At 42.3% G+C, this 18,904-nt stretch overlaps 1 protein-coding gene across 1 annotated transcript in view; it reads right to left on the bottom strand.

The window, feature by feature from the left end:
* The window catches only part of CNGA1 (cyclic nucleotide gated channel subunit alpha 1), a 417,458-nt gene that overhangs the window by 53,961 nt on the left and 344,593 nt on the right, over positions 1–18,904 (bottom strand). Inside the window, exon 6 of the mRNA XM_085643307.1 lies at positions 7,996–8,103. Within this exon, the coding sequence (XP_085499433.1) occupies positions 7,996–8,103 (108 nt within the window). The remainder of the gene's footprint in view (positions 1–7,995; positions 8,104–18,904) is intronic.

The raw sequence follows: 18,904 nt of genomic DNA, 5'->3' as shown, positions 1-18,904 counted from the left end.
TGCGAGTCATTCCTTCTTCTCCCCATTGCATACTGGCTCTCTTGCTCGTATTCATCTCCCTTTACCTATTTGATTCTCCCTTGGACCTTATTTACCACTATTTCTCAGAATTATTGTATCTTCTTACCATTCTTTCTATTTTCTTGGCTCTCCCCTATATTTATGGCTTCACTGGTTCTTCTCTCATTTTTTCTTCTTTTCTTATTTCATCACGTCAGTTCTCACCTCATTCTTTTTCTTTCTTGTGCCCCTGCCCGCTACGAGGCATTTCCTTGCTGTCCTACTCTCCAATTTACCCACTTTTTGATTAATCCTTAATGTCAGTTCGAATTATATCCTGGAATGTTAAAGGTCTGCATTCTCCTATCAAGAGACAAAAAATTCTCTCTCATTTAGCCAAATTAAATGTAGATATTGCCTTCTTACAAGAAACACATCTGTCTGATGATGAAGCTGCTAAACTTAAGAGAGGTTGGGTGGGTGCTGTATTTTCATCTCCGGGTGATGGCAAGAGAAATGGTGTGGTTGTACTGGTTCGCAAATCTCTTGCTCATTTGCTCTTAGCTTCTGAATCAGACCCTGAAGGTAGATGGTTGTACGTCAAACTCTCCTCAAAAGGCGTCCCTCTCTCCCTCCTTAATATCTACGCCCCTACTGGTGGTGATCAGGTTTTTTGGCGCGCAATGGCCTCCCGTATTACTGAATATATTGATGATAATTTTGTTTTAGCAGGTGATTGTAACCTACCCCTTGATCCTTTTTTAGACAGAAACTCCAAGGCACCTTTTATCCCTAATAAATCTCACAAGCTTTTCACTCAAGCGATATCCCAACATAAGCTCATTGACGCCTGGCGTCTCTGCAATCCTACCTCTAAAGAATTCACCTTCTATTCCCCGACTCACCACTCCCAGTCACGTATTGATTATGTTTTCCTCTCCCACCATGTGTCCCAATCCCTCACCCACGCTGACATAGGCCCCATCTTATTTTCTGATCATGCCCCCGTTTCGATAAACATTGATATTTTACCCAAGTCCACTGAACCAAAGAGATGGCGCTTCAACAACACCTTACTCCTCGATCCCAAATTCTCCGCCTCCTTTGTAGACTTCACCACAGAATTTTTCACCATTAATGACACACCCACTATGCCTATCCACGTTGTCTGGGACGCCTATAAAGCAGCAGCCAGAGGTTTTATTATCAGCTTTGTAGCTACTAAACGCAAGAATGCTCGTAAACGCACCAGTGACCTCCTTTGCACGATTAAAAAGTTAGAGCATTCCTTCTATACATCCCACTCGCAAGAAAGTTTGTCTGCTCTCATTGCTGCTAAGATGCAATATAACAAACAATCCACTGAGGATGCTTCATTGTATTTGTTGAAATCCAGTTCTAAATTCTATGGAGGTAAAAATAAGGCGGGGAAGGTCTTAGCCAATTATTTAAAAGTCAAACAAAACAAACTGAATATTGAATCTGTCTACGATGTTAATTATGTTTTAAAGCATACAGATGTTGATATTTTAGAGCAATTCTCCCAGTTTTATTCCAAACTCTATTCTTCTGAGACGCACCCCACTGCTCATTCTCTTGCTACTTTCTTTGCCACCATCCAACCACCTTCCAATTTCCCTGTTGATTTATCCGCCCTTGAATCACCAATCTCCAGCGATGAATTACTTACAGCACTTCAGTCACTCAAGAGGGACAAGGCCCCTGGGCCAGACGGATTCACAGTTGAATTTTATCTGCATTTCTCCAAATTGTTGTTACCCAGACTCCACTCCCTTATTGATTCCTTCATATTAAATGGCTCTTCCTCAGGTACATTCTCAGACGCCCACATTTGTATCATCCCCAAAGAAGGCAAAGACACCCAGCACTGTAAGAATTACAGACCAATTTCTTTGGTCAACATTGATTATAAATTGTATGCCAAATCTCTCGCCATTAGATTGGACCCCTATCTTCCCGAGTTGCTAGGCCCTGAACAATCTGGCTTCGTTAAAGGTCGCTTCATCACAGATAACACCAGACTTTTGTTTAATGTCCTTTCTAAATCTCCACAGTTCCAACATTCACTAGCAGCCATTGCCCTAGATGCAGAAAAAGCGTTCGATAGGGTGGAGTGGACTTTTCTTTTCTCCGCCCTCAAATGGTTTGGATTTGGCCCACGTTTCATCTCTTTTATCTCCTTCCTTTACTCCAGCCCTAGAGCGGCGGTTTGCGCCAACGGTCTAGTTTCCTCTTTTTTCAATCTAGGTAGGGGCGTTCGTCAGGGATGCCCTCTTTCCCCTTTTCTTTTTAATTTGGCCCTGGAACCTTTTCTTTCAAAGCTTCGTCAGAATCCCAACCTACACGGCTTCCAAGTTTCCCACACTAACATTAAACTTGCTGCCTACGCAGACGATATTTTACTATTCATGTCTAACCCCACAACTTCCATTCCCGCATTTCTAACTGAAGTCCATGATTACTCTCAGATCTCAGGTTATAAGCTAAACAATGACAAGTGTGAGATTTTACCCCTTACTAAGTTCACTTTTAAACCGGACTTTATGGCGTCCAATTTTACTTGGAGCCCCTCACACATCAAATATCTAGGTTTACACATTACTTCCTCCCTCTCTGACACTGTTTCGTTGTGCCTCAATAAATGCATCCAGAAATTATCCGACCTCACTTCCAGATGGCACCCATTATACCTCTCCTGGTGGGGTCGTCTTGATACGATTAAAATGATGCTCTCCCCGTTAGTCCTCTACACCATCTCCAACATCCCAATTCCTATCCCTGCTAAGTTCTTTAAGAAAATTAACACTATTCTCTCTTCCTTTCTCTGGTCCGGCAAAAAACCACGTATGTCCCTGCTCAGATTGCAACTCCCCAAGTCTGAGGGTGGAGTTAATTTTCCGAATTTTCCCGCTTACCACAAGGCATTCCTTCTGCGGCAAGCTTCCCATTGGCTGCAAGACCCTGCCGAGCCGTCCCCCTTATGGGTTATCATTGAGCCACTTTCCTTATCCCCCTTCACTTTTGCTGAATACCTCTCATTCTCTCGTAAGCCTCACTTTTCCTCCATTCCTATCCATAAGTTTACAGCCAAGCTGCTTCTCTCCACCTCCCCAGGCCCCCCTTCCTCTGTAACAGAGTTTCTTAACTCTACTATCTGGCACAACAACAGTATAACCATCAATCGCAAGCCCTTTTACTGGAAAACCTGGAGACAGAGGGGTTTAATCTCGGTATCTCCACTCTTCTCTAATTCTGATTTCTTATCCTTCTCCGTTCTCAGCCAACACTTTCATCTTCCCCGTTCTTTTGCCTGCAAGTATCTTGCGCTTAAAAATGCAGTCATGTCCACTTATGCTCTTCTCTCTAACCCCCGCGTGCATCCTCACCCTCCCAATCCTACCTCACAGCTTCATTCCTTCTTGCGTACTCACCCTACAGCCTCCTCATTATACCACTCATTTCATACAATCCTCACACCTAGACCAAAATCCAAAGTTGAGGAACAGTGGGAATCTGACCTTGCCATTTCTTGGCCCACCTCCCTTTGGGATAAATTATGGACCAAACTTCGCAAGACATCTAGAGCTGCTTCCCTTACACAAACTCTTTTCTTCATATACAACAGACTTCTCTTTTCTCCCCAGGTGTTGAATAAGAGATTTTCTTCTACACCGGATCTCTGTTGGTCCTGTTCTGCTCCTAACGCCACTCTTTTTCACATGCTTTTCTCTTGCACTTTCACGCAAGATTTCTGGACACTAGTCTGGGCCCAAATCAATGCTATATTCCACACTACATCCCCCTTCTCTTTTGTCAATATTTTTTTAGGGAGCCTTTCTCCTTGTTGGGATGACACTGATCTTAACACGCAAATTGTTGATTTGTTGTTAGCTGTTGCTTTCCAGCAAATCACCGTCAACTGGAAAAACTTTACGAATATTTCTTTTAAAGCATGGTGGTACAATGTTTGTTATAATCACAGGCTAGATACTGTTTTTGTGCACCCCCTTAGTTTAGCTGCTAAACGACATGATTTATGGCTTCCTGTAACCTTGTACCTAGATACCTGTGCTAAACGCTCCTCTCATGTATCACCTATTCAGCAAGAGGTCTCTAAGCCTCCTTGAGTGACATTGCTTTTCATTTGCACTATTCTCTCTATATAAGTTACTTTATTGCTCATTATTACCAACGCTGTTTTTTGTTATTTAGCCTCAAACTTTTGTTATCCTCTGATCAATTGTAGATTTTCATTACCATGTTTTACTTTTCTCCTCTATTTGAAGATATGTTTGTATTCTTTCTCATGTATTGACACCTTTACTTATTCAATAAAAACCTTTTGAACTTAAAAAAAAAAAAAAAAAAAAAAAAAGAGTCATCTGCGACTTCCAAGATTTGGAACTGGCACCACTGAAAAACTAGAGTGGCTTTAATTAGCAAAACAGCTACCTGAAGGTACGAGGAGACACAAACATCATGACCTGCTTTGCCCGGGACTGTCCTTCCAAACCTGTCACCCAGTGGAGAGGGTGGGGTCTGCAGCATGAGCTGCCTCCACCCCCCCTCAATGGTAGATGCCATAGTAGCTGAGGAGAGATCAGTCAACAGCCCTTGCGTGGTGCACCCCCTAGGAAGCCCACCCACGCCAACATACATACCTCTCTCTGGTCAGAAATGGGGCCCTGAGCATGCCCACCTCCGCCGCAACGTAAGGCACCTGGCTAGTAGGGCCGTCTCGCTACTCCAGCTGCTCATACAAACCACTCTCATAACGTCATGGCTGCTTCTGCCACTGAAAATAATCCTGCCAATCCCAACGAAAACTAAATTTGATTTCACAGATGAACTGGAATTATTTGTTATAATTACCAGGCCTATTGCCCAGGGGAGAAAATTCCTATAGACTCGGCCCCATGAAATAAGTGCCGATGCTGAGCACCGGAAACCACCAGCACAAATTAAGCACTGCAGCAGAGGCTCTTTTGCCAGAAGAATGATGGTTTATCTGACTCAAAATAGAGCTGTTAAACTGAAAGTTTGAAGAACAGGGTACTCCATGTTTGTACCCTGTCCACCAAACTCATAAGGTGCTTAGTGATCTTCCTTGCAAATGAGTGCATATGTTCCTTCCTTTTTTTATTTTTAACCTTTGCGCTAACAGTGAGACAAATTCTAGGGGTGCATGTGCACTGAGCCATGCCATTCTTAATCCATTTTAAGGAATGAGTTGAATATAATATTGCAACATGTGTTTGCAGAAGTGAGGAGTAAATTCCTCCACCACAGTGGAAAGTTGCCTACATGACCATACAGTGTTGACCTTCCCAAGATTATGTCCAGCCATAGCGAATTGTATGTGTGCAATTTATGAGATCCAGTTAACGAGTAAGATGATGGCTCCCAACCTCTGGCAACAACTCCTCAAAGTATATAGCAAGGACTTCTAAAAATGATAATTAAATAGAATCACAAGACTGCCAGTTACAATCTTGACAGTCCATTCACTGTTCTGTGGACTCTGATATGCACTCTGTAGTATATCTGTAGTTCTGGGTTCTTGTGCTTGGTGTACAGCTATCCTTAAGCCTGTTTACTGTAGGAATGTTGTTGATTCTGGATTCTTTATGGGAAGGGGGGTATGTTAACATATATTTATTTTTGGCATGATAATTATCTTTGAAAGTGCTTTATTTCTTTCTTATCTTCATATCAGCTGATTTATTTTTATCTCAGTGAACATTCCATTATTACCTATTTTACAGCTGCTGGGAGAATATGAATGGCTTTGGATGGGGCTGCCCATTCACCTTTCTTAAAGGATTATTTAGAGGAGACATTGACAAGTGACAATATGCTTACATTTTCAGTTTCCACAATGAAAGATTAACAGGCATCACACGTTTCCAAAATGGCCTACAATGCACAAATTGCTAGTCTAGATCAGGATGTTAAGCTTCAATGTTATGAATTGGAGCTGTTTGCCACTGGTGTCTTGGTGCCACATTACTATTGGATCCAAAATAGAAATGAACAAGGACCCCTCTTTAGTACTTGGGTCTCTATGGTAGCAGGACAGAGCAGTCCAAATGGGAGTATGTTGTTGCAGAGCAGAGTAAGTTTTGCTCTTCACCACCTAGTCAAATCAGTCTTATCCAGGTGGTGTTGTGAGAAAATCACTGAGCTTAGTATGGTATTGACTGCCTCAACCCGTGGAAGCATCTACAGTTTCTTGGGCTTAAGCCTCAGTGGCTGATGCTTGAAATTAAGGAAAATTGAAGAGGGGCCTCCCATTGTGCTTCATGTACCATATCTTCAGAGCAAAGGCAGACAGTGCCCCTGGAGAAGGGAAGTACCATAGATATGGAGTACTGAACAGATTTAAATGTACAATTTCAATAGACTTCTTTTTCAGGGAGTACAAGTAAAAGGTCTAGCCACTATATGTAATTGTAGACTAGACAGCCATACACTATCAAACTGAAGCATTTTGATTGGTTCCTAGATGTGAATGCCTACTCAGGAGATTCATAGCTAGTGTCTGAGATAATCCTCATTACAGTACCAATCCACATATCGGTACACCTTTGTAACCTGACAACTTCCTGTAAAGATCATGTAATCTAAGAAAGGACTATGGTGTTTAACTAGGTCACAGAACCGACAGACATGCTGCAGGAGAATGCAGCTTTAGAATCATTAATACCCACATTGCTAGGTTACTTTAGCCTTCCCCATAGGAAAGATTCTAAAGTCAACATTTGCTATTTCATGGCGTCACGATATGTCTTACTTTTGTCATGAATAGAGGATGTTAGCATTCTAGATGCTCAACACAACAACTGGTGAAGCTAGATTAGAATACTGGCAAACAACTGCTGCAGTTGGGATGATTGTGTGTTTCACTCGGCTTACTATCTTTTATTTTTCTCATGGATGAGAAACACATTTGAGAATCTGAAGTTCCTGTGCCATAATTTTTGTCTTCTGGAGCACAAACCATAATTTTCATGCCACAAGTAAAGCCCTCCTTTTGTTAATTTACTGCAGGCTCTTGCACAGTAAATGCTTTTAATTCTGCAGCCACACTTCCAGCAACATGGGGTCCAGGAGTGCCCCACATGTGTCATGAATATAATGTTAGCATTTTAGACCACTTTAAATTCTGGGCCTGTGGCCAACCATAATTTCTATTTGACAATTATAAAAGAAAACAGTTATCCCTTAAAGCTTGTACATTAGATCTCAGCAAAAGGCTCGACATATTTCAGAGGGCAAAATCATTTTACAGCTTACAACAATTTTTAAAATCAGTATGGAACCACTAATAAATCATTTAGATCGTGACTAAAATCTGTTCTCACCCTTCCTGTATGTTCTCTCCTTTGGATAATATTGTTTAAATAGCCAGTTTCCTCGGAACTTTGTAAGAGGGTACTAGCCAGTCTCCACATTGGGCGGAGGGGACACTATGGTGTACATCTAATTCAGGAGAGGCCATTGCCTGGGTGACGCAACATCAAAGCTATATGGAGCAACGGTCAGTAGCCTTAAGGATGTCTGTGCCAATGGGGATAAATGTGGTAAGCATGGACAGTTGAAAAAGGGTATAGGGGCATAGCTGTCCGCACAGAGGAGACTTTTGTCATTACAAACCCACCATGAGAAACCTAGCAGTTTCTGGACCCAGCAGGTAATAGTCCCACATTTGCGAATCCATAATTTCGGATTACATTAATTTCGGATCCAGAATTTCGGATTTACCTTAATTTCAGAAAGCTTGTTGCATAGGTAAGTTAATCAATACAATTAGAGTCTGATTTCCAATTCTTTAAAATTTTGCAGTCTGAAACTTTTGAAACTATCTATCAGGCGCAAAAGAAATTGCTATTATTGATCAGAACATTTCCTAATAATTTCTTTCCATTTCAGCCTATTCCAACAAGACAAAATATTCTGGTTATTGCACATCACCTCGCTATGATCATGGTCCAGTTGTACATGACAGGCATAGTAATGCAGAACAGCCAGTTGTAATAGGTGTTGCCTGATGGATCGATGACCATAACATCTTTTTTCGGTCTAGACAGGAATAAAAACAAAAGGCATTATTAGAGAGTCATAAAACACATCCACTTTAAAAAGAAAAAGAGCACCCAGTGATTACTTTTGTATTATCTGGTTTATTACTTATATTACGTTTTACGAATAAAGTTAATTGGTGTCCTCTGGTGTATTCCATTTGTCTATATCAGTCAATTATTCCACCATACTTAACATGTTCACTTCTATCATTCATTTTTTGAAGCAGGTGTATGTTTTCACTTCCAAAGCATTGCAAAAATGTCTGCTTCACAATTCCCCGATTTTCTGCTTACTATTTTAGATGTTTTTCTCTGTTTCTTTGAGTCTTACAATACACACTTCTCCATTGTCCTATTACCAATGTAGGGATAATTTTCTTTGATTTTTGCATTCTATACTCACATATTTGCGAAAGCGACTAAACAGCAATTTTTATTATTTATTAATAGGTTTTGCAGAAGAGCCATACATCTAGCAACACAACATGACGAATATTTATAGCTTTATACAATAACATTCAGGCTGAAACAAAATTGAATATTCTGTTTTTGCATGGCTTTCACCGTTCCTTTCTTTTCTGTCATCATCAATTTGCGAGGCTGTTTAAGAAGTCTGATGATAACTGCATGTTACAGGTTAGGGTATAGTTGGAAATTGCTGGAAATTGATTATTTTAGTTACAAAATGACCACTATTCTTGGTCTAGGTATGATGTGGTAAACAAGTGTTTAAAGGATTTGATGGTTAAGGTATCATGACTTGTGGTTGGACAAAATATCAACTTGAAAATATCAGGCGACAGAAATATTGGAAATAAAATATTGTGATCTATAAGTATAGTTCACAAGAATATCGTTTTATGAGGTATGTAATAAAGTTTTAAATAATATCGATGTTTTTAATATCATTTTCAGTAATAAAGTGGTTAAAAAAATTGTTTTATAGTTTTTTAATGTGTTTTATTGGATATGTTATTTTTATGCGTTACTATTGTTTATATGAATTTTATTCATGTTTTGTAAATATACCATGTAGTTTTAAGTGATTTGGAATTTTGTAATTCCATTTTTATTAGTAATTTATAGTGCCGTAGGGGGTTGTTGGGTTTGTAGGTGAAACATTCTGGAAGGTTGATAAGAGGCTTGCAGAGAGCCTTTGGTTGGTGGCCATATCTCAGAATAGTAATAAAGTCTTTATTTAGAGTTTGGTAAAGGCAGGACGTTTTGCTAAAATTGTCAGATGCCCCATTTGCTTATTTAGAGTAAACATAGCATTACGTGTGTATTTGTAAACTATATTTTTACCCTAGCTTGGGGTATTTTGGTGCAGACTGAAATAACAGATGTGTATTGTTACCCAACTCAACGGTACGCATTTAATTGACCTCAGAAGGATATCACTGTAATTAATGAATCTAAAAAGCTCTTTTTTAGTCTTTTCTATGAGAGCCTTCAAATTTTCTTTTGCAATTTCATCTACTTCGAATGATATGAAGACACCCAGATATATAGCGCATTTTTTACCACTCATTTGTCTACCATCAAAATCGTATCATTATTAACAATTTGGGTCTTGTCTTCATTCAAGGAGTAGCCGGAAATCTTCCAAAAAGTATGGCTTCTTTCTCGATTATTTTGAGTGCAATTTCTGGTTTGGGGGCCACTAATGCTATATCATTAGCATATGCAAAAATTTTACTTTTAAACCCTTGCACTATTATTGGTGGAATTGCAGTATTTCGGTCTACATTTCATATGAACGAGTCAATATAAAGTGCAAACAGAAGTGGAGAGCATGGGCATCCCTGTCGAGTTCCCCGAGAGATCACCTCAGGCCCGGTCATTTGTCCCCAGAAATACAGATATTAGCTACAGGTTTGCAGTATAAGGCTTTAATTCCCTGAATAAACCCTAGTCCAATGCCCATTACCCGCACTGTCTGCCAAAGAAAACACCAGGAGACCTTATCAAATGCCTTTTCCGCATCTAGTAGGATCAGGGCCATAGGGTCTCCTGATATGTACTGCACCAAAAAGTGAGATTACTCTCCTGATTTGGTCTGTAGTGTCCCTCCCCACAATGAAACTATGCTGTTGATTAGACACTAGTTTTGTTATTATTTGCACTAATCGTGCAGCTAAAACTTTGGAGTAGATTTTTGAATCTCCGTTGATTAGCTTTATCGGGCGGTATGAGCCTAGTTTTACCGGTGGTTTGTTCTTTTTCAGAAACACAATAATTTTGGCACTGGACCATGACCCTGGAGGAGAGGCTCCGCTATAAATTTGATGAAATAATGCAGTCACATGATCTTTCAATTGGGGAGCAAATGTTCTATAAACATCCGAAGGAATTGCATCAGCCCCTGCAGCTTTACCAGAAGGAAGATTAGACCACGCCAACTAGATCTCCTCCCATTATAGAGCCCCCTCCAGAGACTCCCTCTCACCGATGGTCAGTTTATTTAAAAATGCTGTCTTCAAAATCACTTCTGTCTGCAAAGGAGTATGTCTAATATCTTCGGAGTATAGGCATTAATAACACATCTTAAACTGTATACTTTTCTACTGCCCTATTGGCATAAATTGCATTAATTGCTGCCCTAGCTAACATTACCCCTAATTGGGCTTCCTTTATTTCTCCTCCCTGTTGTTATACTCTGACCAGATTTTCTTTTGCTGCCTCTAAGCTGTCTTGTTTAGCTCGTATCAGTTGTTTCTCTTCCTTTCCATGATTCAAAGAGAACCTCAATGTCTCCCCGCCAGGCATGCCTTAAATGTATCCCAGACCATGCTAGATGAAGCGCCACCGATATTCTCTTTAAAGAATATCGGAATCCACTCTCTAATGTGTCTACAGTAATCTTTATTTGCAAGCAGGGCACGCTCAATACTCCATGTAGTTTGCGTTTTCCCCCTATTCCCTGTATCTCTAGAACAAATGGATTATGGTACAAAAGAAACCTCGGTTATCACTAAATTTTACAAACCGATATAAATGCATTTGATGCCAAAAAATAATCTAATTGAGCATGTTTATGATTTGAAGCTGAAAAATATGGTTACCCATGCTCCAGAGATCTCTTCCTACTCCACCAATCATTGAGGCCTTGTAAGTGACCCTTCCTTCAAAGCTGATGATAAGATTGCCTCCTTTACAGTGTACGTATGGAAATTTACTATGCTTCTGTGTCGCTGGGTTCCTCTTATAAGGGTCACGATGTACCCTTTGTATCTCTCGCTCCAGATGAATATTATCAGGGTTAATAGGGTTTTTTAGCACAGTCTCCTTAAATAATGAGATCACAAAACCCTTGAGCTCTGAACCTTCTAAGACTTCGGGAACATTGATTAGTCTCAAATTGTTCCTTCTGGAGTGATTTTCCAACCGTTCAAGGTCATCCTTCAGTTCCTTGTTCTGATTCATTAATTTAGCCATTTCTGCAGAGGAAGCATTCATAGCTTCCTTAATCCTTGGGATCTCCTGCTGAAGCGCATCTGTTCTTGAGGAAACCTCTTCCAGCTTGTGGGCTAATACAGCGCACAAGGCTTGTATTGCCGCTTGGTTATTTTCAGAGACAGTGAATCTGCTCCCTATCTCGTCTTTAAGTGCCATTAAAATATCAGCCACCAAGCCACCCCCAGCCCCTGAGCTAGAGGGTGAAATATGTTGGGAAAGCTGAGATGGATTAGCTTGTTGCGATGACTCTGGGCAGGAGACTGATTCACTGTCTTGCATTTAGCAAAGCGGTTTGATAGTGGGACTACAGAATGGACAAGAGTCTGGGAGCCACAATGATCCTCCGGTGATACTACTGCCAAATTGTCAGAGACTGGGAGAGCAGGGGAGTTTTGAGCTGTTGCCAAAAGTGACTTATTTTGAGATTGTTCCAAATCCATCTCCCCAATAAAGTTAGAGCAGTGGCCCTCCCGGCCAACTGCATCAGTAGATGGGGGGCAAGGGGCACTTAGGACCTTATAATATGATTTCAGGGATGGGTTATTTAATTTTGGGGGCAAGCGATTTCTTCCATCTCCCTCTACCCCTGCCTCCACATTTGTTGCCCCCTGAGAGGTCCGTCCTTTCTCCTTTTGCCACCCCTACCCTTTCGCTTGCTTCACCTCCTTTCCTTCTTTGAGAAGATGGCAGGGTTACAATAACTGGTGGAGAGGAGTCTTGGTTGTGTAGTCCGGAATGAGGGAGTTGAGCTACCCGAGCTCTAAGAGTGTATCTGCAAGTTTTTATAACAGATGCCACCTTTACTTGCTGGCCTTCTTCCACATGCCATAAAACTCCCCTCCCTCCACCTCCTCCCCCTGCTTCCTTAATAGCAGCAGCAGGCTGATTAAATTGAAATCCAGCAGTAAATTCTGGTTGGTACGGGCCAAATATGTTCTTACCTTCCTCCCCCGGCCAACCGTCCAAATCTTGAGCCGGACCGTATCCTCGACGCCCTACCTTGGGAAATTGCTGGGAGAGTTGCTTTCCTTTCTCGAGCCTCTCATGTCTTACTGCAGGCTCTGCGTGGTCTCTAGTGCAGGCTCTACCCCCAAAGACTCAGACCTGGAAGTGTAGGCACTTACATCCAACGCCCTCTCTAACACCTTTACATTTAATATCAGGTCCGATATTTGTCGTACTACGGCACAGAAACAGTGGGAGATGGGCAAACAAATGGTCAAATTAAATAAACTGGGGACCAGGGCACAACTGAGATTCCCGGCTTCTCTTTGTGTTATGTAGAAAAATCATATGTACACTTTTCATTCAGTAGATGAGGTAGACGATCTCATTCAAAAAATTAAGGAAGGAGGGGAGGTATAAGGGAGGTTGATCTTTTCAAAATCAGGGAGGCCCAGGGCCAGAGAGATTCAGGGTAGGAAAACGGGTAATGATGTTGTTAATTGACCCGAGGACCAGACTCCATTTACGCCATAGCCTAATAGTAGGGAGGGTTCCCCAGAGGGGTGGGGGTGGGGCACAGTGGTGATGGTGGATGGGAAGAGGGGGGAGCACGGGTGGGGGAACAGTGGGATTTTTTTTTTTTTAAAGTCCTGTATCTCAACCATCTTTTTTAGGCGACCCGCTCCGGAGTCTCGGCTTTGGGTGTAGGCATAAGGTGATGGGCACCCTCTCACAGCTAAGATCCTGCAATGGGTAGTGGAGAGTTAAAATTCCTATCGTGAAATATTAATGGGTTACGCTGCCCACATAGACAGAGGTTAGTAAAGAAGTATTTAGAACAAAGCTCTGGCCAAATCTGTTTAATCCAGGAGGCCCACTTGAGCAATAAGAAGAGAGTCGTGTAGTATTTGATAAGCACACATGGATAAAACACTATTGTGCGTCAGAGCAGATGGTCCACTGCAAGGGAGTGGGCATTTTAATGAAGCAAGGAGCAGGCTGTACTATTAAATCAGTAAAACTGATCAGTTCGGGAGATGGGTAATGGCTAGATTAGATTTCAGAGGGTCGGAGTTGAAATGTGTCTCCTTCTATGGTCCTAATATAGACAATCCCACATATATATGTAAGTTACAATGGGTCTTGATGGAAGAAGTTTTGTCAGTAGTAATTGGTGGAGATTTTAATATTCTTTTAGACCCATGAAAGGATAGATCAAACCAGAGACATCACATGGGAGCTCCCTGGGTACGCAAGGCCTTGAATAATATGCTACATGAGTTAGAGCTTGTAGATCTGTGGAGGGCAAAGAAGAATAATACACAGGGTTATACATTTCACAGCAGAAAATATGGACATCTCCCCAGAATCGACTATGTCTTGATCAGTCGGTCTATTGTGGAGAGTACGACATCGATAGACATTCTGCCTAGTCACATATCTGACCATGCCCCTGTAGCATTTAACTTAAAAGGGAGTTGAAGTAATGTAAGACCTAGATGTTGACTCAAAAGATCTGCCTTATCTGATCCCGAGATTGTAAGAGATCTTAAAGGTGCAACTCAAAATTATTTTAGGGATATTATGGGCTCCACATCTTTGGATTTTGTGTGGGATGCCTTTAAGGCATTCATACGGGGATTCCTACATCGCCGTATTAGTGCAAAGAATAAGGAGGAAGCACGAGATCTTCGGCTAATTGAGGATAAAATCTCTCAGTTAGAGGCAGAAAGTTCTAGATCTAATCAGGGGGCCACAGATAGAATATCCCAAGTACAGAGAGATCTGGACAACGCACGTCAGGTATTCAGAGTTATGCTTGATCAAAAATGTAAGACACAGTGGTCGTTTAAATCCATGCAGAATTTTGAATATGGTGAGAAGGCAGGAGCTTTGTTGGCATGGAAAGCCAGGGCTGATCGTGCAAAAAACCATATAGGTGAATTAATTATCAATGAAAATTGAGATACTTCGAGTAGGTTAGCAGATATGCAAGCACAGCTTATTTCTTTATTTGCAGAGCTCTATAAGGAGGAAATTACACCTAACCTGGAGTCCCTTAAGATCTGGCTGAGGGAAAAATCCCTCTCGCAGTTAACAGATGAAAGCCGCGACCTTCTTGGTGCCCCAATAACTGAGGGTGAGATTAGGGAACAAATTGGGAAGTGTAAAAATAACGAAGCAGCTGGCACAGATGCCCTCATTAGCGAGATATACAGACTTTTGCTGGAAGAATTGGTCTCGATTATGGGAGTTTTGTTTAACACTGTTTATCAGTCAGAAGGTAAGATACCTAACTCTTGGAAGGAGGCAACCGTTGTTCTTATTCCAAAACCTGGGAAAGATCTGCAAAGGGAAGACTCCTATGGACCGATCTCCCTGCTGAATGCTGATTACAAGATCTTCATGAGTATTGTAGCAGGGAGGATTGTTAAAATTGCCCCACAGTTGATCACTACTGATCAGAAGGGCTTTATACCCAAAAGATATATCCAAGAATTAACACAAAAGCTGATAGGTAATATAGATCTTGCCACTGCTTGATGCGAACCTTGGCTGTAGTGGCATTGGATGCAGCCAAGGCGTTCAACAGAGTCTGTTGGGTTTATCTTTGGGAGGTCTTGAGGTCTATGGGGTTTGGGCCTATTTTTATTCAAAGTCTGGTAAACTGTTATCAGGGAGCATCTGCTAAGATTTTAGTAAATGGTGTCTTAACATCTAGTTTTGATATTCTTAGAGGGACTCGACAGGGTTGCCCCCTTTCACCTCTGCTTTTTAACATATATATAGAACCCCTGGCCCAAGCTATCAGGGCAGATGAACTGATCACACCCTTTAGATCCCATCAGTACAGTAGTAAGGTCGCCCTGTATGCAAACGATTTGCTACTATAGACGGATGACCCAAGGGCAACAATACCAAGGGTTGAAGTTCTGTTGCTAGAATTCGGAGCCTATTCGGGGTACCTCGCTAACACTTCTAAAACCGAGCTGATGCTTTGGAATATAGATAATTGGGAAGGCAATATTAGCAAAGAATTTAAATATTTGGGTATTACAATAATCAAAGAGATAGAGAAAATCCCGCAGATTAATTTGAATAGAATTACAAAAGAAGTTGGCCGAATATTAGCCAGGTGGAAAAATCTCCCATTAACAATCTATGGAAGGGTTAACCTGGTCAAAATGGTCATACTCCCTAAATTAACGAATCCTTTTAATGCTATTCCCCTTACCTTTTCAAAATCGGATATTAGCAAAGTCCAAAGTAAGATCACAAGCTTTATTTGGGCACATAAAGGGGCCAGATTGGCTTGGAAGAAATTGAGGCGCAGGCTGATTAAAGGGGGATTGGCTCTCCCCGCTTTAAAGTGGTATTGTTTTGCTTTTAAATTTAAAAACATTCGGGTGATGCTTTCAAAACCAGACGAATCAACATGGGGCAGACTATTAGCAGAAATGATAAGGCAGGAGGGCGGAGAAGGTTTTCTATATAAATTCGGAGCACCTAGATATTTCAGAAAAGTTTGATTGAAAGTTTTAAAGAATGCTCTTAATCTTTGGTATAAGATTAGAATCAGATGGGGGATAGGGTATTATTCGGAAATCACCCCAATTTGGGATTTCCCTGGGACACCGGAGTTTCTTAAAGACTATCTGGCAATATAATTTAAAAGAGCAGGTATCTCCATCTGGTCAGATCTGGTATCTTCTGAGGGGGTACTTCCATGGGAAGTTTTAAGAGCAAAGATTGGAGAGGGCCTCTCTACATTCAAATGTATACAACTGGTCTCTTGGTTCGCAGCTGAGAAAAGAAATATCCAAGGGCTATGGGAGGTTGAGTGTTCCCTCCAAGATATAAATCCTAAATGTAAAGAAATCTCAAAATGGTATAGAATGTTGGTAGAAGCAGAAGATAAGGAACTCCCCCCATCAACTCATATATGGAATCAAGTCCCACTTGGATGTAATATTGAAGACCTTTATGAACCATCTCTGAAGCTGTTGTATAAGTACATTAAGCCAGCTAAATTTAAGAAGAACCATTTTTTGTCATCAATAGATTATATTATACACCTGCCAGGATCGCAAAGTTTGCCCCTCTTTCAAACCCTAAATGTCCAAGATGTGACCTTAGTCAGGCCAATGAATTACACATCTTCTTTGAGTGTCCCAAACATTTCCCCTTCTGGAAAGGAATTGAGGAAGCTTTAAGTGGGATATTCAGAGAAAAAAATGTGCTTAAATATTTCTATGGTGCTATTTATAGACGATGACATGTTGAGCAAGAAACTGATACAACAAACAAATGATGGACGGAATGCTGACAATGCATACATTCTCCCCCAGTCAAGAGATCTGGGTTAAATCCATCGTTCTTTTGCCCACTACACCACCCCAGATTAGACATGGCCATATGCAAATCAGTCTTGACCCTGTGCCTCATGGGAACAGTCCAGCCCGAACTGCCAAGCCATGTCTTCCCTGGACCGGAATCAAGCATCCTAGGACCGGTTTCTGGCTATCAGCCGTCATCAGCCAGGATAGCTTGACTCCAGTGGCGTAGTGAGCACGGGTCCCACGTCTGGGAATACCCATCCCACTTAGGGCGAAAAGCGTTACAACAAACAAATGATGGACGGAATGCTGACAATGCATACATTCTCCCCCAGTCAAGAGATCTGGGTTAAATCCATCGTTATTTTGCCCACTACACCACCCCAGATTAGATATGGCCATATGCAAATCAGTCTTGACCCTGTGCCTCATGGGAACAGTCCAGCCCGAACTGCCAAGCCATGTCTTCCCTGGACCGGAATCAAGCATCCTAGGACCGGTTTCTGGCTATCAGCCGTCATCAGCCAGGATAGCTTGACTCCAGTGGCGTAGTGAGCACGGGTCCCACGTCTGGCAATACCCATCCCACTTAGGGCGAAAAGCGTTACAACAAACAAATGATGGACGGAATGCTGACAATGCATACATTCTCCCCCAGTCAAGAGATCTGGGTTAAATCCATCGTTCTTTTGCCCACTACACCACCCCAGATTAGACATGGCCATATGCAAATCAGTCTTGACCCTGTGCCTCATGGGAACAGTCCAGCCCGAACTGCCAAGCCATGTCTTCCCTGGACCGGAATCAAGCATCCTAGGACCGGTTTCTGGCTATCAGCCGTCATCAGCCAGGATAGCTTGACTCCAGTGGCGTAGTGAGCACGGGTCCCACGTCTGGGAATACCCATCCCACTTAGGGCGAAAAGCGTTACAACAAACAAATGATGGACGGAATGCTGACAATGCATACATTCTCCCCCAGTCAAGAGATCTGGGTTAAATCCATCGTTCTTTTGCCCACTACACCACCCCAGATTAGACATGGCCATATGCAAATCAGTCTTGACCCTGTGCCTCATGGGAACAGTCCAGCCCGAACTGCCAAGCCATGTCTTCCCTGGACCGGAATCAAGCATCCTAGGACCGGTTTCTGGCTATCAGCCGTCATCAGCCAGGATAGCTTGACTCCAGTGGCGTAGTGAGCACGGGTCCCACGTCTGGGAATACCCATCCCACTTAGGGCGAAAAGCGTTACAACAGTTCGGGCTGGACTGTTCCCATGAGGCACAGGGTCAAGACTGATTTGCATATGGCCATGTCTAAACTGGGGTGGTGTAGTGGGCAAAAGAACGATGGATTTAACCCAGATCTCTTGACTGGGGGAGAATGTATGCATTGTCAGCATTCCGTCCATCATTTGTTTGTTGTAACGCTTTTCGCCCTCAGTGGGATGGGTATTCCCAGACGTGGGACCCGTGCTCACTACGCCACTGGAGTCAAGCTATCCTGGCTGATGACCGCTGATAGCCAGAAACCGGTCCTAGGATGCTTGATTCCGGTCCAGGAAAGACATGGCTTGGCAGTTCGGGCTGGACTGTTCCCATGAGGCACAGGGTCAAGACTGATTTGCATATGGCCATGTCTAAACTGGGGTGGTGTAGTGGGCAAAAGAACGATGGATTTAACCCAGATCTCTTGACTGGGGGAGAATGTATGCATTGTCAGCATTCCGTCCATCATTTGTTTGTTGTAACGCTTTTCGCCCTAAGTGGGATGGGTATTCCCAGACGTGGGACCCGTGCTCACTACGCCACTGGAGTCAAGCTATCCTGGCTGATGACGGCTGATAGCCAGAAACCGGTCCTAGGATGCTTGATTCCGGTCCAGGGAAGACATGGCTTGGCAGTTCGGGCTGGACTGTTCCCATGAGGCACAGGGTCAAGACTGATTTGCATATGGCCATGTCTAAACTGGGGTGGTGTAGTGGGCAAAAGAACGATGGATTTAACCCAGATCTCTTGACTGGGGGAGAATGTATGCATTGTCAGCATTCCGTCCA

The sequence above is a fragment of the Triturus cristatus genome, chromosome 2_2 (assembly GCF_964204655.1).
Source record: "Triturus cristatus chromosome 2_2, aTriCri1.1, whole genome shotgun sequence".
Classification (NCBI taxonomy): Eukaryota; Metazoa; Chordata; class Amphibia; order Caudata; family Salamandridae; genus Triturus; species Triturus cristatus.
This window is presented reverse-complemented; position numbering and strand designations above follow the sequence as displayed.